The sequence below is a fragment of the Canis lupus genome, chromosome 29, assembly GCF_003254725.2.
Source record: "Canis lupus dingo isolate Sandy chromosome 29, ASM325472v2, whole genome shotgun sequence".
NCBI lineage: Eukaryota > Metazoa > Chordata > Mammalia > Carnivora > Canidae > Canis > Canis lupus.
Window position 1 is genome coordinate 36831573 of NC_064271.1, and position 19350 is coordinate 36850922.

The 19350-nt window shown below is 35.7% G+C and overlaps 1 protein-coding gene across 1 annotated transcript in view; it reads left to right on the forward strand.

The window, feature by feature from the left end:
• Nucleotides 1-16981: 16981 nt before the first annotated feature.
• Nucleotides 16982-19350, forward strand: part of SLC26A7 (solute carrier family 26 member 7) — a 112877-nt gene continuing 110508 nt past the window's right edge. The window contains exons 1-2 of the mRNA XM_025433614.3: nucleotides 16982-17133; nucleotides 17278-17593. Of these exons, the coding sequence (XP_025289399.1) occupies nucleotides 17401-17593 (193 nt within the window). The 5' untranslated portion in view covers nucleotides 16982-17133; nucleotides 17278-17400. The remainder of the gene's footprint in view (nucleotides 17134-17277; nucleotides 17594-19350) is intronic.

Below are 19350 nucleotides of genomic sequence, written 5' to 3' on the forward strand. Positions count from 1 at the left end.
ATGTTAAACCCATTAGTTTTCAGAGTGGCTTCCCAAAGCCTTTATAGTTGTTTTGTGTATTCGGAAATTCTTCCGTGTTACTATAAAAATGCTGCAGAAAAACTTGGCAACAAAGGGCATGTATCTTTGCCTATTTTTTCATTTGCATAAAATACTGGCTCATTCTCAATTCTAATGAGGGAATTGAGAAACCAAATTTGAAGTGTATGATGCTCTTAAATAAGACAGTCAAATCTGAATGAGAACTCTGTATTTTTTCAGATAGCAAGTGATCGTGACTGAAAACAATCTTCCCACTCAATGAACAGGCATCGTATAACCGAGCTGTCATTGTGTTGTTGCACGGTTTTCTCAGACATCCGATAGGCAGTACACTCAAGGAAGAACAGGTCATTCCTTTCCTCACCTGACTCACATGGATGGTTCAAAGGGACGGTGCAATATTACCTGTTACTTCAAGTTTACCTTTTCTTCTAAGAGCAGCCATTCAAGCCCTACAAACAGAGATGCCATGAATTAGTGAACAGGTTTCCCAGGTTTGCAGGAGTTGGAGGTCCTAAGAGGATTCAGTGGTCTGACTCTATTGCTTTACCTGGGATTTCTGCAAGGTAAAATTGCATCTGAGCTGTCTACCTCTGGTTATTGAGGGCTTATTCCCTACGTTCTGAAAAAAAAAAGCATCCAGACAAAAAGGAGCAACTAGAGGAGATGGAAGGAAATGTTGCAGGAGTTATATTCCTCCTCATGTGTAGGGCTGACTTTAGAGACTCTGGCATGCACTTTCTAATAAATTATCCATGTGCATATTCTCACTCATTCCTATCAGGAGAAAAAGAGAAAATCAAAATTCCTACTAGTCTAGGAACATTGTGAAAAGTGTCAGCCATGAAATATTTATGAAAGATCATGGGTGAGACAGAGTCTGGAGGAGGAAAGGACTGTGAAAGGTCTGAGAGACACATATTTTGGTGATCGAGAATCATTGGGGACTTAAAAAATATAGCTAAAAACAGATCGGTTCTTTAAAAGAACTGGTTCCTAATAGATATTTTTAAAAAATATATATGTATACATATATATATATTTCTCACAAACACAGGAAGAATTTCTAACAGCCACTGATTAATAACTCTCAAGTTATATTTGAGATGATATATTACCAGTTTTAATGCCAAGTTTACTTAACTATCTCCTGACCACTAGGATTTTGGCTTGGAACTTCTGTAATATTCTCATAGAAAAAAGTAGATTAAAGAGAGTCAAAGTAAAATATCCACCCAAAGCTACTTGGGATTTTTAACTTTATTTCTCTTGACATTTCGGGAAGTGAAAAAAAAAAAAACCTATCCATTACTTTTTAAACATTTTACTTACATGCATAACCCTGTGAGCTATAAATCTCTCATCTCTTTGAGAGGCCCTCAGGACAGAAGCAGCAGAGTATATCTGGAGTAGACATTGGTCCCAATTAATACAGAAACAAAATTTGCGGTAGTGTATTTATATCTCAACGTGACTTTTGGGAAAATCATTTCTTTTCTTTTCCCAAAGAAAAGCATAGATCCTCTTGACTGCATGAGAAAGAAAAGCAAAACCCCTAACCTAAATAGAAGGGGAAAACATTGAAGCTGATAATTGAGGAAGCCTCAGGCTTCAAATTTCCAGCTCTGTCCACCTCTCCCCCCTTCTGCCAAGGTTTCAGGGAATAATAGTTAGAAGAAGCTGTGAGAAATCCAAAATCCATTTGAGTTATTTCATAATTCAAGTAACTTGGGCAGAAGGAATTTGTTTCTTTAACAAAGTATATTAGGCTGTCAGATGAAACGGGTAAAAGCAGCAAAAAGCCAAAAAAAAAAAAAAAACAAAAAACAACCAACCCTCTGGATGGTAGGGCGCATATCATTTTAATAAGACAAAGTGAGAAGAAAATTGATGTATTATATTACAGAAAATATTAACCACCATCAATAGTCATCACTGAGATAAATTTGGTAAGTTCTTTGCAGATTCCAGTCCTAACAATCTTTATCCAGGTGTTCTTAATTGTTCATTATTGACTTGACAACCACTAGGTGACACTGTTGCTTCACAGAGTTAGTGCAGGTCCCTCCATTTAACTGTGTTACAGAGGAAGCGCTATTGTTTATGTTACAAACATATTTTTAATGTTTAAATAAGAATATTTGATTTACCAGTCTGAAATCGAACTACTATTGATTGTCAGTATTATTAAAAATAATTTTGACAATACTCTTTCCTATGTAAAATACACACATGCTAAGAATAAAGTGACCTACCACTACTTCTGCTGCCCACGCCAATATCTAGAGTTTATCAACTGCTTGGTCTCCGGTGACCTTTGTGCTTAGTCTTTTTTAGGTCAGTTATTTTATTTGATCCTCCTGTTAGTCAAGCTTGCTGACGATGATACAGCCAAGAAGTCGCAGAACTGGAATTCAGACCCCATCTGGCTGCGACTCCAGTGCTTCATTGGTAGTGTGGTGGCCAGTCACCTGGTAGGCTAGTGGCAGGACACCACTGAGCACGGCCATGGTTTTCCAATTCAGTTCCCTTTATCAAAAGAAGAGAGTCTAGGGGAAAACAGGTTTAACATAAATATAATATGGTTTCTACATTACTTTTTTTTTTTTTTAAGATTTTTAAAATTTATTCATGAGAGATACAGAGAGAGAGACAGAGACCCAGGCAGAGGGAGAAGCAGGCTCCCTGCGGGGAGCACAATGTGGGACTCGATCCCGATCCCGGGACTCCAAGATCACATCCTGGGCCAAAGGCAGATGCTCAACTGCTGAGCCACCCAGACGTCCCTCTACATTACTTTTGAAAGATATTTTTGGGAACTCATATTTGTGGGAAAAAAGCTCTGTGTCTGTTTGCTATACCTATTAATGTTTTTATTCACAGAAGATAACCTTCATTTAGGATTGCTGGATGAAATACAGGCTCCCCATTTAAATTTGTTCGCATAAATCATGTTTTAGTGTAAGTATGTCCCACGCACAAATCTCAATTTCTGACAAACAACAGATATGGGTTGGGGGTTTTTTCTTTTTTTTTTTTTTTTTGTATAAGTCTGTTCCAAATATTCCATGGAGCATATCTATATTTAAAAATATAAAAGTCATTCCTTATCTGAAATTTAAATTTAACTGGATGTCCTGGATTTTAATTTGCTGTATCTGACAACATTACCTTACCTATTATTCCAGTTAATTTGAGGCTGTTTAACAAAAAACTCACTCAATTTCTTTTCTTTCCATCTTGTTGGACTTTCTCCCTTTTCTCTATTTCTCTTCTTCCATTCCTGTCTGGGGAATAGACATTTGTCCTTTTAGAGGATGATCCTGTGATCTGTGCCCTTCATCCTTTTGCCTCCTGCCTTTTTCCAGACTTGCTCCATCTGGTATCATCATGCATGTCTCATTTTTGCTTTTTTTGCCCCTCTCTACTATGTCTTTCCTCCATCTATAAAAGTGATTAGAGATTTCTACCGTAAAGAACCTCAAGCTCCCTCTGCATCCTATTTGATTATAGGATAGCTATAGAACAGGTAGCTCATATTTTCTTACCATCCATTCATTCTTTAAATAGCTGCAATTTGGTGTCTGTATCTATCACTATGATAAAACTTCTCTCCTAAAGGGCATCCAACAACTTTCTAATTGCTAAATTCCGTGCTTTTCTAAGCCCTCATCTTTCTTTTTTCCTTCTGTTTGATTGTGTTCCATCTCTAATCCCTCATTTCAGTTCTCCATGCTATTTCTCATGGTTGAATCATCACCTTCTTGTGGTGCATTCTGAGCTTTCTCAGTGTCTCCATCCCTATTGTAATAATGGCATCACCATAGACCCAGACACTAGAAAGATTCGTCTTTGACCTTTCTTGCCCCAACCTGCCTTTTTTTGCTTATTATGTGACTTCTGTCTCTATTACATTCTTGCATCCATCTGTTCCTTTTGATTTTTAATCTGATTACGTTAATCAAGTAAAGGAAGGGGATTTTTCAAAATTTAAGATTAACAGGAAAGGAATTATCTTCCATATGACCCACGTTAGTCCCCTTAGCTGATGATTATCCTGGGGTGACAAGAATACAAGGTGTATTCTTGTGATGGAGTTATTTTTCTGGACTTATGGATAAGTTGATGAGCTCTCTGCTTTCAGCTGGTTGCTTTTTGGGTGGTGATCCCATGAAAATGGAGGTAGGAGATGAATGACTTTTCTTACCTCTTACCTAAGGTGGGTCAACAGGTTCAGAAATTGCTTTATTGATAAACGTGATACAGGCACTTTCATTACACTTACTGTTTTGAGCATTAGCTACTCAAGATATGGTCTAGAATATAGGAAAGATCACATATACAAATTGCCTTATTTCTAATCTCAAGACCTAATTCCAGAAGGGCAGTTTATACCTTGAACTCTTAAATCTTTTGCCTTTGGTTTTACAACCCTAATTATGTTAGGTCTCCTACAACATAATGCTTCCTCATCTTGAGACTTCCTGGGCGATGGGTAATCCGTGGAGACATGTCAGAAAACTTGCTGATCAACCTGCATAAATTTTTAAGCAACCCATTAAAACAGTGGTTTCAAATAATAAGAATGTTCATTGGATTGGAGACTTTGGGAATATATATTTAATTAGGTGGAGATTTTCTTTTAAGTACAGGTTAATATACTGTCCATCAAAAATAATTTCTTCTCTATAGAAGAAGAAAAGAATAAGCTAAAACAATAGTTAGGCATAAATACTATGTGCCACTAAGCATATTCATCATTTTATACTTTGCATGACTTTTAATTTCTAAGTACAATAAAACATTGTTTTTTATAGATTAGATTGAGACTCACAATCAATATGTTAAAAGCAATTTATAGATAAAAATATGAGAAAGTATTTCTGCTAGCTTTCTTAAAGAATTGCCTAAGATTAAAAATTCTTAGAGCAATAATGATAAGTTTACACTATATGGGTGGTTACTCCTCTATGCCAACTTTCTTGCTGAGCATTATGCACTGCTTTAGAATTTTTCTCAACTTCACATTTCAGTAATTCAACTGAAGAACAAATTCAACTCTGTTGACATAGGATATGGATGGCCCTTTTGTTAATTATATTCAGAATGTAGAGAATAGAGACCAGAAGATAAAGTCAAGAGTTTAGGAATTTCAGGATCACTTTGAGGGTATGACAATGCTTAGGGTCTGAGCAGAGAGAGTGGAGTTGATGTGCAGATCTCCAGACTAGACAGACAGGAGTACATGACCATGTTTTGAGGATAAATAGTGCTATAGTCCAAGTCAGAATTCAGATTCAAGCCAGGCAGATGGAAATAGGTTTAGGTTGTTACTCAATTTGGAGGCTGAGTAGAATTAAAATTATAAACTGGGTAAGAATATCCATTCCAGAAGAAGAAAACATTCCATTCTAATTGAATAATGATGGGAAATAAGACATATATGATGTTCTTCTTCTGTGCTTTTAAGGCATTAAGGCATATTAAAAGCTCAGTTCAAAACTATTGAAATACTCACACACATTGTTCAAATCATCTTAGCAACCAATGAAAGAGATTTATAGGAGTTAACAACTAACATTTATCAGTGCCTCTCCCATGTACCAGGCATTGTCCTTGGTACTCTACTTATCTAAATCCTCCCCTCAAAGACCTTGAAAGGTTAGCATAGAATTTCAGCTTTGCTTGCCTATGTGCTGGTTGGTTGTCTGTAGACAACACTTCCAATATTTCTATTTTGTTTTTCTCCTTTGTTATGATAAAAAGTAGTGCTCTCTAGGGTTTGGTTTATCTGTTCTAGTATACATAGTTTTTACTGTCAATAATATAGTGGATGTGGTGCAAAATATCATTGCAATCTATGTGCAATGTAAATCTTGCAACTTCTAATCAATGTTAATAATTGATTGGGAGAATGAGAACTCTGGTATTAGTCCCTATGTGCTACTTTTTGAAGCAAAAAGAAGTGCTTTATGGAAGGTCTAAGATGTCCCTTAAAAATTTGAATTTTCAATAAAGTAAAATGGCTTAGGTATTTGTTTATATCTTCCGATAAATGATAAATTTATAATTATTAACTGTTTCTTTTTTCTATTTGGCTCCACTACCAGAGTTATATGTAGTCACCCAATTTGACTTTCTAAGGACAAATAAAGTTGAGCACTGTGAATTTCTGAATATCATTATTTTAAAAATATTTTTAATTGAAGTATAGTTGACATATAATATTAAATTAGTTTCAGGTGTACAATGTAGTAATTTAACCACTATACATATTACAAAATGTTTACAATAAGTATATTGTATTATTGACTATATTCCCTATGCTGTCTGAATATTATTATGTGCTTTTTTGGTAACAACACATTAGTGGTAGCCCACATTTGAATTATGTTGTCAGATATGGAATGTAAACCAGTAAGTAAAAATTATCTCAAAACAAAAATATGTCCTGTGGCTTCAAGGTCCCAAGAAATTCTAAGCATGATGCTTTAAATTTTTATTGGAAAGTCAATTGATCCAGAAAACTAGACATCATTAAGTGTTGTGGAAGTCAACATGTGACAGGTCAAAGAATGTCCCACTGAGACCACTCAAAAGATGAGTTTATTATAAATCAGGGCTGGTGTAAGATGTTAACCCAAAAAAGTTCCTTGGAGCATGGGAAAAATATCCACCAATAAAAATGACATCATTAGTAATGATTCTTTGCCAGTTAGACCCTAATAATTCTACTTCTAAGGAAAGAGTCCAAGATCTGGTTTAAGATTTACGTCCAAAGATGTGTATCCTAGTGTTATCTGTAATTTAAAAAGAAGCCCCAAAACTAGAAGAGCCAATGTATCTACTCCCAGGGGATGGGTATGTAAACCAAACCATCTTTATGAAGGAAAATTGTGCAGTCATTTAAAAAATGGTGTTCCCTAAGAGTTTTCCATGAAATGATAAAGGCTGATGATATACTACTCAATGAAATGAAAAATTATATGTATAGTAATGTCTCAACTATTTAAAGCAAAATTTTTCATGGAGAAAAAAACTAGAACAAATGTACCAAAGTTTCAATCATCAGCGTGATTCTGAACGTATTTTTCTTTTTCTGTTTTTTAACACCTTCCTATGCTTTACAAAATTTTCTATTTTATAATAACAATTTGATTATCTAATAACCAGAAAAATGAAGAAAACTATCTAGAAAAATAAATGACTTCTGAATTCTTGTCAAAGTGTAGGTGTTCTGCATTTTTGTCCTACTTATCCTTAATGCAACATATACAAAGCCGTGAGGTTACCATGGAAAGTAAAAGCAATGAAATCAATGGGATTTGAGTTTTATTTTTGATATTTTAAAATATATATATTTTTTACATGTATATATGAGAGCAGTTTGGTATTTTTCACTTTTGTAAGTTTACTCATATTTCATGTACACAATAATTGTCTTTTGATAAAAGTACTTCTTGGGGGTTCCTGGCTGGCTCAGTCAGAAGAGCATGTCACTTTTGATCTTGAGGTCATAAGTTTGAGTCTCTTGGGTGCAGAGATTACTAAAAACAAAACAAACTTAAAAGAAAAACACTTAGTTTTTCAAGTGAGAACTTAAAGTACTTATCACTCCTGCATCTTAGAATAGCCCTCTATTTCATGCATTAAAAGCCGAGTAACCATCTCTCATAATTTAATGCTATAAAAATTATTTCCACGCTGCTTGGATCTTCTTCATTAGGGGTCACTTCCAGGTACTATTTCAACTTTAAGACTTAAAATTGAGTAAGGCTAACACTACAATATCCATTCTAATATTGAATTTTCACTAAAAGTAATTTTATAAATTAAACACTGATAGTATAGGGGAATAATATTGATAATGTTGGGGAAATTTACTTTTCTGGGGGCTGATCCTTATGCAGTAATATAGGTTTTATGGATTATTTTAGCTATTTTTCTTCTGCATAACACAACAGTTCCAAGGAGTCCACTTTTTCTGTGATACTATGATCCCTTCTAGATGAGGACTCTGTGTCCTGAGGGAGTCTAATGAAGCTATTAGACAAACGCCATTATCTCTTTTAATAGAAGTACTAGATTGAAAAGTTACATGACTGCTGAAGACATGGTGTATTAGATTTGAGGAATAAGTTTGATATAAACTGTTAAGATATCTTTTTGGACAAAATGAGAAAAAGTCTCTTTGCCTGAATGTTCTCAAATAATTCCTACTAAAGAACACATTTTAATTTGAAGGACAGTCTAGCGGATGTGTCTGGTTTTTCTTATGTATTGATTTGAATAAAGATATAAACATGCATCATTTTTTTCCCCAATACTATGGACTGAATTGTGTCCTCAATTTATGTTAGAGCCCTAACTTCCAGTAATGATGGTATTTGGCGATGGGCCTTTAGGAGATGATTAAGCTTAGATCAGGTCATAAGGATGGGGCATTTCTGATGGGATTAGTGCCCTTATAAGAAGAGATATTAGAGCTTGATTCTAAGCCCCATGTGACACAGTGTGGACACAGTGAGAAGGTGGATGTCTGCAAGGTAGGAAGAGGGTCCTCATCAGGAACCCAACTGACCATACCTTAATTGTGGACTTCCCAACCTCCAGGACTGTGAGAAATAAATTCCTGAGGTTTAAACTACTGATTCTATGGTATTTTGTTATGGCAACCCGAGCTAACTAATATAGGTAATGCAGTGTTTGAAGGAATAGCTTATATGTTGAAGTGAAGTATATAATTATCACTATTAGTAATGACTGACTCAGATTCAGAAAGACTTTGTCCCAATGAACTAATTGACCAGATTTAATATGTCAGATAAGGTTTAATATAAAACTCAGTGCTTAGATTTTTATAAAAAGCTCATACATAAAAAGGATGGAGAACATATCATTTAGCAGAGTGGTTTGGAAAAAGTTAGAATTTAATTGTATGGTATTGTTTACACTTTTCAAGTCAGAACATAGCTAAGCACTATTAAATTTTGCTATCACATTCTAAAAGGAAAATTGGCAAGGCATAGCAAATCATAAGGAGGTAATCATAATGGTGGACTGTTTGAAAGCCATATTATATGATAAATAACTTTAACTTCTAGCCAGAATGGAGTATCAGGGACCAAACTTATCCTTCTGCCTGAAACAAATAAAAACCTGACAAAGTATGTGAAACCATACTGTCAAGAATTTGGACACCAGGCAACAAAAGACAGTCATCTTGGAGAGATTAGAAACAAACTAAATGAGTCCAGTAATTGTCGTAGCTTACTGCTAGGAAAATAGCCAAGCCATGGTATAGCAGAGAATGGGGTAGATGAGAGTTCAGAAGACTGGTAGTCTCCTTAACTTGAAGAGAAGGATCCTGGAGTCTGGGAAGCCAAAGCAGATAGATTTCACATGGCAGAGTATGAGAGAAAAGAGTGACACAGAGACAGTCTCAGAAATCTGCACATGAAGAGTGTTCAGCTAAATAAAGATCAACACAAGAGTGTGAGGAATCCACAGACACTAGGGAGATGGCTAGAAGGAGCAATCCTAGGGACTCACACAGTGTCAGGAATAGAATAGGCCTGAGCAAAAATCTCATGATCACAAAACATCAGTTAGTGAATTTGGTTTTACCTTAAAATAGGAATAAATGTTTCTCTGGTCCCACCTACCAGTATACTGCTTTCAGGTCTTGCTTTTAACCTCTGAGGTGAAAAACACACTGGACAGAATTACTTGAAGATTAGAAACAACAGAGTAAAAGATTTATGAATGTGAAGACAACAATAGAAACTACCCAAAATGAAACATAAGAAAAACCTGAAATAAATATACATAAAAGCATCTGCAAGCTGTGCAACAATATCAAGTAGCCCAATATATGTTTATTTGGAGTCTCCAAGTAGCGCAGAAAAAAATACTTGACTAATTGCCAGACGTTTTCCAAATATGGTTCAAACTATAAACTCACAGATCTAAGAAGCTTGACGAACACCAGGTACATACGTCAAAAAAAGAGTAAAATATGTCAGAAGGAAGAAACACCAAGATACAGCATGATGAAATTACTTAAAACCAATCATAAAGATAAAATCATAAAAGATCTAGAGAAGAAAAAACACAACATATACAGAAGAACAAGGAAGATGACGAAAAATTTCCTGTTGGAAAAAGCTAGACAGTGGAACAATATCTCTAAAGTACTAAAACAAACAAAAAGAACACAACAGTGACAATAACAACAAAGAAAACCTCTGCCAACCTAGAATTCTACACCCAAATGGAATTCTCTTTCAAAAACAAAGGCAAAATAGGGGCGCATAGGTGGCTCAGTTAGTTAAGAGTCTGACTTAGGCTCAGGTCATGATCTTGGGGCCCTAGGATCAAGCCCTGAATCAGGCTACCTGCTCAGTGAAGAGTCTGCTTCTCCTGATGCCCCTCCCCTCACTTGTGTGCTCTCAGTCTCTCTCAAATAATTAAATAAAATCTTTTTAGGAAGGCAAAAAACCCCACCTTTTTCGGATATATAAAACATGAAAAAAATTTATTTAGCAAATCTGCACAAGAAGATATGCTAAAGGAAGTACTTTAGGCAGGAGAATAATACCAGATGAAAATCTGGAACTATCCAAGGAAAAATGAAGACCAATGGAATGGTAACTTCGTGGGTAAATATAATAGAAATTTTAAATTATTTACCTGTTTTTAAAAGATTTACCTGTTTTAAGACAAAAAGTAATAATGTAGATATAAATATATGACAGTAATAGCATAGAGGAAAGTGGAAGTGTAGTTGTACGCTCCTTATACTAAATATGAAGTGATATGTTATCACTTGAAGATCGACTTTGATAAGTTAAAGATGTGTATAAGCCCTAAAGTAATCAGCACATTAAGAGTCATAGCTAATAAAGCAACAAAGGATATAAAATAGACTCATAGAAAATAATCCAAAAGATGGCAAAAAGAGAGGAAAGATAAAGAACTGATGAAATGAGAATAAAATAAATAGCAAAATGGTAAATTTAAACCCAACCATATCAATAATCACATAAATTTAGGTGGTCTAAATAATTCAAAGAAGACGTAGATTGTCACACTGGATTTAAAAAGCAAGACCCAACTCTAAGCTGTCTACAAACCCCCTCCTACTTTAAATATAAAGACACAAATAGGTTAAAACTAAAAAGATGAAAAGCACACATGGCCAGTAACTGAAGGTACTTAGGACATGTAGCTGGAAAATGAGGGTACATAAGAGAAACACAATCACAGTCTTCCAATTTATACATATTTCCTTTATCATGGGGGTTAATGTTCATAGGACAGGTAAAGCAGCGGTGATAGATTTGAAATTATGCAGCCCATAGAAGGGTGGATTTCTACCACAGTACTGGATAATCCCCCCCCCCTTTTTTTTTTTGCATTTTCAAGTCTTAAATCATGATATGTCCCCAGCCATAGTATATTTCACTTATCAGTTGTGGGTCAGATATGAGAATGGGCTTTTACTAATTCTCAATGAACTACTGTTTTTACTGTTTCCTTCTTTCCTCCTTCCTTCCTTCCTTCCTTCCTTCCTTCCTTCCTTCCTTCCTTCCTTCCTTCCTTCCTTCCTTCCTTCCTTCCTTCCTCCTTTCTTTCCTTCCATCCTTCCATTCTTTCTTTTTCAGCGCAGACTGCTAGAACAGAAATACCATGGGCTATTTGAATTAAATATCAAACATTTATTTCTCATGGTTGTGGAGTCTGGGAAGTCTAAGATCAAGGCATCCAAAGATATCTGGTGAGGGCTCTCCTCCTGGCTCGTAGACAGCCACCTTCTCATTGTATCTTACATGGCTGGGAGAAAGAATTCTAGTCTCTTTTTCTCCCTTATATGGATTCTAATCCTATCACGAAGTCTCTACCTTCATGACATTGTATAAACCTAATCATTTCTCAAAGGTCTCACTTCCTAATACTACCCCATTTATCATTAAAGTTTCAATATAAGAGTATTGGAGGGACCCAAGCATGTGGTCCATGATACCTTCCCTCCTCCTTTCTCTGTCTCTTTCTCTATTTCTCTCTCTCTCTCTCTGTCTCTTTCATTCCTCTTCCCCAGGTATTTGAAAATGCCTTGGATTGTTGTAGAATTTACATTTGATTTTTTCCCCCTAGGTATTTTTTTTTATTTCACCAGATATATCTCTTTTTGGTCCCCATTATAAGTCTAAACAAGTCACAGAACACAAAATAATGGCAGAAAGAAAACATGGTAAAGAAACAGACTGAGAAGTGCTATTTAATCCAAATAAAAGGGCATCCCAGGTGGCTCAGCTGTTCAGCACTGCTTTCAGCCCGGGTTGTGATCCTGGAGACCCGGGATCGAGTCCCATGTCGGGCTCCCTGCATGGAGTCTGCTTCTCTCTCTGTCTGTGTCTCTGCCTCTCTCTCTCTCTCTCTCTCTCTGTCTCTCATGAATAAATAAATAAAATCTTTAAAAAAAAGTATTTCTAATCCAAAGAAAATAAAGTAAGACATATTAGCAATCAGTACTGAAAGCACAGGATTTCACTCATTTTACTATAGTGGTTTGTCTGTCATGAGTAAAATATTAACTGTACTGTGCAGGACTGTAATTGATTTGTATGTGTGTCTACTTTTAAATCTAACAGTATTTCTGAAATGAACAGGACCAGAAAAACAAAACAAAACAAACACCCCCCCCTCAAACAAAACAAAACAAAACAAAACAAAAAACAGAGCTTATTTGGGATAGCACTAAATGAATTAGTCCTGAAGCTGATGGGTTGTTAAGTGTCACAAGGATTAGGATAAATACTAATGAGTCAACATTTTCAGTAGCAGATCTTGGCACAATGATTGGGAAAAAGAGGTTTAACAATTCGAATGTCTAAAAAATTGGAATGGTCTGTTTTCCTAAGCCTGTTAATTTCCATCATCAGAGAAATTAAAACGAGGGTTGGATTCAGAGCTGTGCCAGGCTGTATACATTTTGCGTGAATTAGGAAAAGATACCCTACCTGGTAGATGCCTCAATGGAAGTTGCTCCCTTTGTGTGGGTGTATCCCCAGGTCAGTTACGTGGCTTAATGAGCAGAACATGGCCTTAGTTCCACAGCCTCTACTTTCCTTCTCAGATGGGAACCTTTTGTAGTATCCTCTTGTTAGAAATACTAGAGATCAACTTCTTGAAGTAGGCATGAGTTTGGAGTGATGCTGTCCGAAATTTATGAGTCTATATTTCCAAGTATAACGTGACCTAGTCCTCAAATAGATCACATTCAAAGAAGTATAATGCCACAAGCAAAAGTAACACAAGATTTTCAATCTTCACCAGTGTCACTCAAAAACCATCGAGTGTGGTCCAATTTATAGCTTGTACATTTCTTAAAAGACTCTTTCTTCATTCGAGCCTGACTCCATTTCCTCATACTTCACGGTTTCTTCAGAGGCTCTCACAGTTTAACCCTCCAAAACTCTCTCTGAAACCCCAGTACGTGAGGTTTTCTATTTTTGTTTTGTCTTTTCCATTTACTATCTAGTTTTTTCTCCTTCCATTCTCTAGACTCTTTAAGAAAAAGGAATTGTGTTGAAAAAGATAGAACTTCCCTTAGATTGTGAGAAAATGGGGAGAAATTGAGCAAGTAAAGATAAAAATCTCCATTTTCCCCACTATCTCTTACTTTTTCTTTATACCTATCTTCCTGATTCTTTAACATCACAGCTTGGAACCAGGCGGAGACAGACTAAATAATTCTCGCAATGTCAGAGTGTCAGAATATCTGACAGAGTGTCAGAAGGGACACTCCTGAATGTCCCTTCAGGAGTGGAGACATTCATATGTTAATACTTTTTTTTTTTTGAGTGGGTCCCATGTATGCCAAACTTTTTATTAGATCCTAAGGAAAAGAGACAAAACAAGTTATGTAAACACTCTCTACTCACAAGGAATTTATAACGTCATGAGCCAGATGGAATAAAATCAAATGAAATAGGTTTCAAACAAGAAAACCAATAGAAAGTGAAAGTGACTACTGCACATCCATGAATAGCTTCAGGACTACTTGGGTGTTGGGTGTATAGTATGAACAGACTAGGGAAGGCTTCATGGAAGAGGTGAGTATTGAGTAGACTTTTTAGATGAAAAAGAGCATGGAACAAGGGAAATCAGTATAGAGATCTACTAAAGATCTACAAGTAATGAGCAGCAAACCATAAGTATACTTACCTGCTGGGACAGAGGGTCTAAGTAGGGTGGGAAGCCTTTTGTCCCAGTGGGAATACAATTCTTCCTTCTCTGGGCAACCATTAGGTTTCTTATGTGACCTAATATCAATTTGTCCCATTCTGCTTTCAGTTAGTTCTACATTTTCTATTTCCTTCATTAAATGTCACCTCCCAGAAAATGGAGACAATGTGCCTACTCCCACCGCCCTACTCCACTTCTATAGCACTTCATGCAGAACCTGGCAAATTGTGCTAGTTCAATAAATACTTACTGAATTAATGGAATTAGTGAGAAGCTAGTGATTGGTGGGAAGGGGAGTGAAGAAGGGTCACATGCTGTGCTAATGAGTTTAAGTTTGATATTGGACATCACCGGAAGTTCAAAGGTTAGGATGTGATCAAATGTTATTTTAGGGAAAAGAATTTCTATGTCGTTCTACTTAGGAGATAGGAGATATGTTCATCTTTTTAATGGTATAAGTGTTGACTGGATATTTGGGAAGAGATGTCTCATAGATGATACATAGTACTGAACTTTCAATTTTAGTCATTGAAACTTTTGAATAAATATATCTAGTTTTCTTGAATTGTATGGGCTGGATCAAAGTACTCAGAATCTCGTGAATAAATTTCATCATAGGGGTTTTTTGGTATTGTTTTATTAATAGGAGTGATACCATGCTTTAGAGTGAGATTTTGGCATGTCTTAAATAATGTGCAAGCATATCAAATTGGAAAAAAGTCTGGATATTTGAAATTCCAGATTTATACTTAAAAAATATTTTTGGAAAGATTTATTATAATTTTTAAGAATTTTATGATTGAAAGATAAGAACTATTTTATCAAACTAATTTCTCCTCCTTCCTGGGCTTAGGAAATTTTAGAACATTTGCTGGCAGTAATGTATTTAGGTACTACTATACAGAGTCATCTTCAATTCTAAGAGTCCGCTCATGTGAATTCTTTGTTACTAACATGTAATGCAAAAGTTTAAAAAAAAAAATTTAAATTACACAAATCAAAACTGTTGCTTGGTGATTTCAGTCAAGCTTTTTTTTTTTTTTTAATTTTGTCAGTATAGATTCAAATTTATGATCTAGGTATGTTTTGAAAAACATATCTTTAGTGTTAATTTTGATTATAGCAATAATACTTGCATACATATATATTTCTTTATATACTGAATGTAGTAGGACAAAACAAAGCGAAAGATAGTTGTTTGTGAAAGAAAAGCAATGTAGGGGATCTCTGGGTGGCTCAGTGGTTTAGCGCCTGCCTTTGGCCCAGGGCGCGATCCTGGAGTCCTGGGATCGAGTCCCACATTGGGTTCCTGGCATGGAGCCTGCTTCTCCCTCTGCGTGTTTCTCTGCCTCTCTCTCTCTCTCTCTCTCTGTCTATCATAAATAAATAAATAAATAAATAAATAAATAAATAAATAAATCTTAAAAAAAAGAAAAGAAAAGCAATGTAGCATCACTGTTAAGAGTGGATTTACTTCTCTGGGGGTTTTACCTTTCATACCAATGAATAGGCTTAAAGTACTATGACTCAGTCTCTTAAAGGACTCAAAACCTAAACTGAGGAAAAGTTTGTAAATTTAACACAATGTAAACAATTGGAAAAATGCAAAGCAAATTCTGTCCTGTACATACAAACGAAGCATACCTGCAGCCCTATAATATTTAAGATGCGTTGGATCCATAAAGAAAGTTATTTTTGCACAGATATAAAACCATGTCATCTTTGGAAAGCTGAGAGAATAGCTCTCCACCTTAATTTAAAAGCAATGGGAAAAGGTACAGCAGAGGACCTTGGACACATAGCCAAGGGCTCCAATACTTTGTTATTCTGAAGGCTTTCAGAAACCAGATTTCTACTCTCTGGATAAATAGGTATTAAAGGGCTGCAGCAAACTTATACATGATATTCTTTTTCTTGGCTTCACAATTTTAGTTAATATATTGGCTTTTTGGTTTAATTCCAATGGCACAGCTCATAAATGCAGAGTTTTTCTTCTGGGGCAGGGGGAAACAATCATAAAATAAAAATCCTTGACAGCCTGTCTGTTCTATTATAAACTGTAACACCCTATCTAAGAAAGAGAAATATCCCAAAGGTTGTGTGAAAAGAGGGCAGTGCCAAAAAAAATTTGGGGACCCTTTCAATAATAGTTTGAACCATATATTATTCCTTGAGAAATTCCAGTTACAGTAGCATGAATGTGAGAGTTATGTGATTTGGAGAAATAGAGAACACTGAATGAACAATTTCAGAGACAGGGAAGAGCTGTTGGCACAAATATTTATTTGCAGCAATGCTTATTTTCTCAGCCCATGAGGTGAAATTTCAGTTTGTTTACGAAAACTGGCTATTCCGTTCTCTGGGCAGTGCCTGTCTGAATGTTTCTGTATGAATGAAAAGCTCATCTCCCAGGGAATAAAAAAGATAAGGATATTTAGCAATACCCTCCTCTTTTTTTCTGAATTTTGTAGAACTGGCAGTCATCTGATATATTGAAAATATATATACTTCCTCAAAAAAGTCAGGCTAGGTTGTCTGAATATATTTTGCGCGATAGACCCCTCTGGCAGTGTTGTGTTTTTGCACAGCTTGTGGGGGAGAGACTGGACTAGCTTCCTGGTTTCATTAGCATAACCCAGCCCACTTCCAACACACGCCCAGAACTACCTCATTAGCCATTGGGATTGGAGCCAAAAACATAAGACTACAGTGAATATAAGGGGAATTACTGGCGAAAGAGCTCTAGACCAGCTTAACACTGAACCCATTACTTTTCCAAGATCAGAAAAATATTACACTAACAGGAACCATTTCCCCGTCTTGTTCAGATAAGGAGTCAAGGTTTTAATCTATCCCTTTTATCTAGAATAATTAGCTTCACCATAATAAGAGATAGAGCCTGGCTGCATGTATTTAAGTGCTTCTGTTAATCTCTCTCCCCCTCTCTCTTTCTCTCTCTCTTTTATTGATTTATTTTCTGGATAGCTTTGACATTGAAAACCACAGACGAATTGGAGCCTGGCATTGAAAGGAGGTGTTCTGCAACGATTTTTTTTTTTTTTTTGCCTTGTCCAAAGAAGTTTACTTCTACAAGAGGTAATCTGAAAAATGACAGGGGCAAAGAGGAAAAAGAAAGGCATGCTGTGGAGCAAGATGCATACCCCCCATTGCGAAGACTTTAAACAGTGGTGTAGAAGGCGCCTACCTATCCTGGAATGGGCACCGCATTACAATCTCAAAGAAAACTTGCTTCCAGACACCATGTCTGGAATAATGTTGGCAGTTCAACAGGTGACGCAAGGTAATGTACTGCATTTGATTTTCCTGTTTTATGCAGAATGGATGTCACTTTGCTTTCTTGGAAGTGTATTATGACCCAAGATCTATAATTTAGCTAGTGAAATGGATAGTTCATTTTTCTGGAGAAATAAGAACAATTGAATATCTGTATACAAAGGCTTTCCTAATTGTCTGGTTTTGTTTTTGCTATTTTTGGAAGCTATTAGGCACTGAACCAGTTTTTGAAAGGCATTATTACGTATTTGCAATGTTAAAATTCATACTATGTGAGAGTAAAAGATCAGTAAGGGTGCGAGAATGAGTTTTTATAGCTTGACCTTACTGATATAGTTTCTTTCTTTCACGGAATCAAGCTATAAAATATCTCCTGGCGTGCACATATCGTTTGTAAACCTGATTAGCAGCACACAATTACCTGTTGTAGCCTTGAGAGTTGCTATAAGCAAGGAACAGAGCTTTCTGTACATAAAGGAGGCTCCTTGCCAAGATCATTATTTGCAAAGAGAATCCTGTATGTCCTTAGAGCTTATGTTTTACTGTGCATGCTGATTTAATTCTGTATCACGTTACGTACTGTATTTATTTCTCAATAAGAAACTTAAACTGGTGAGAAGTCTGAGTTTAACTTTCCCAAAGCAGATTCTAAATGATATCCTGGATTTAGATAGGTGCTTCTCTTGGTGAAAGCTGTAAGTTAACTAATAGGTGTGTGTGCGAGTGTGTGTGCGTGCGCGTGCGTTTTCCTTAAAGGTGTATTTGTTGTTTTATTATTAGTGGGTTTTTTTTTTTTTTTTTTGCTAATTCAAGTAGTAATTTCCTACCTGTAGCAAGGAAAAGAACTAATTTCTCAATATTGAGCATTTGGAACACTTTCCTTGGCATAGACTGTCGATTTATATTTCCTTGTAGCTTCACTACATCCCTGGCTTGAACTATTATTCATACTGTTAAATTATAAGCACTCTTTTAATTGAATTATTCTGTAGCTGGAACAAACTGGTTTGTGTATTTGTGTTTTTAGTATGATTAGGAACATCTGCACTGGTGGCTTTACTTTAAGATCCATAATACTATCATACTTTATGGGATTCTAGTTCCCTGAATAGTCTTACATTACATTTTTAATGACCATTTTGCCAATAGTGAAGCATGGTAATCATTAATAAAAGTGCGAAGTAAATAACAGATTAGGGCATTTTCAGCCTTGTTTTTATTCAATTTTAAATTCAAAATGAGACCCTACTATGTACCTTGAATCTTAGTGATTGACGTCCAAGGGCTTTTTCACCAGATAATTTCAGTATATTTTATAAATTTATTTTTGCTTTAATTTAATGTATGTAAAGTGAAAGAAAAAAATATTTTTAAAATAGTTTGTTGTCTCATTTCTGTAAAATATTAACCTAATAGAGAAATTTGGGGATGTGATAAAGATGCCTGTGATACACCCTTAGTAATAGTGTTACGTACAAGTCCTTGGTAGTTAACTGTATGGCTTTCATTTGGATGTAGATTTTGAGGGATTTTGTTTTATGAGTCATATATTTCATTGGTTACAAAGAAACACATTGGCCAGCCCCTGACTGAGGAGAAGCACAAAGCTTACTCAGCCCTGTTTCTTGGAGTTTTGGATCTGGCTGATGATTCTCTTGGAAAACTACCAGTGATTGGACAAGGCTACATGAATTTCAGGGTTTTCGTTGATGTATGAAAGACTAATCCCCTAAAAGTACCTATTCCTTTAAAGACATTTCTCTC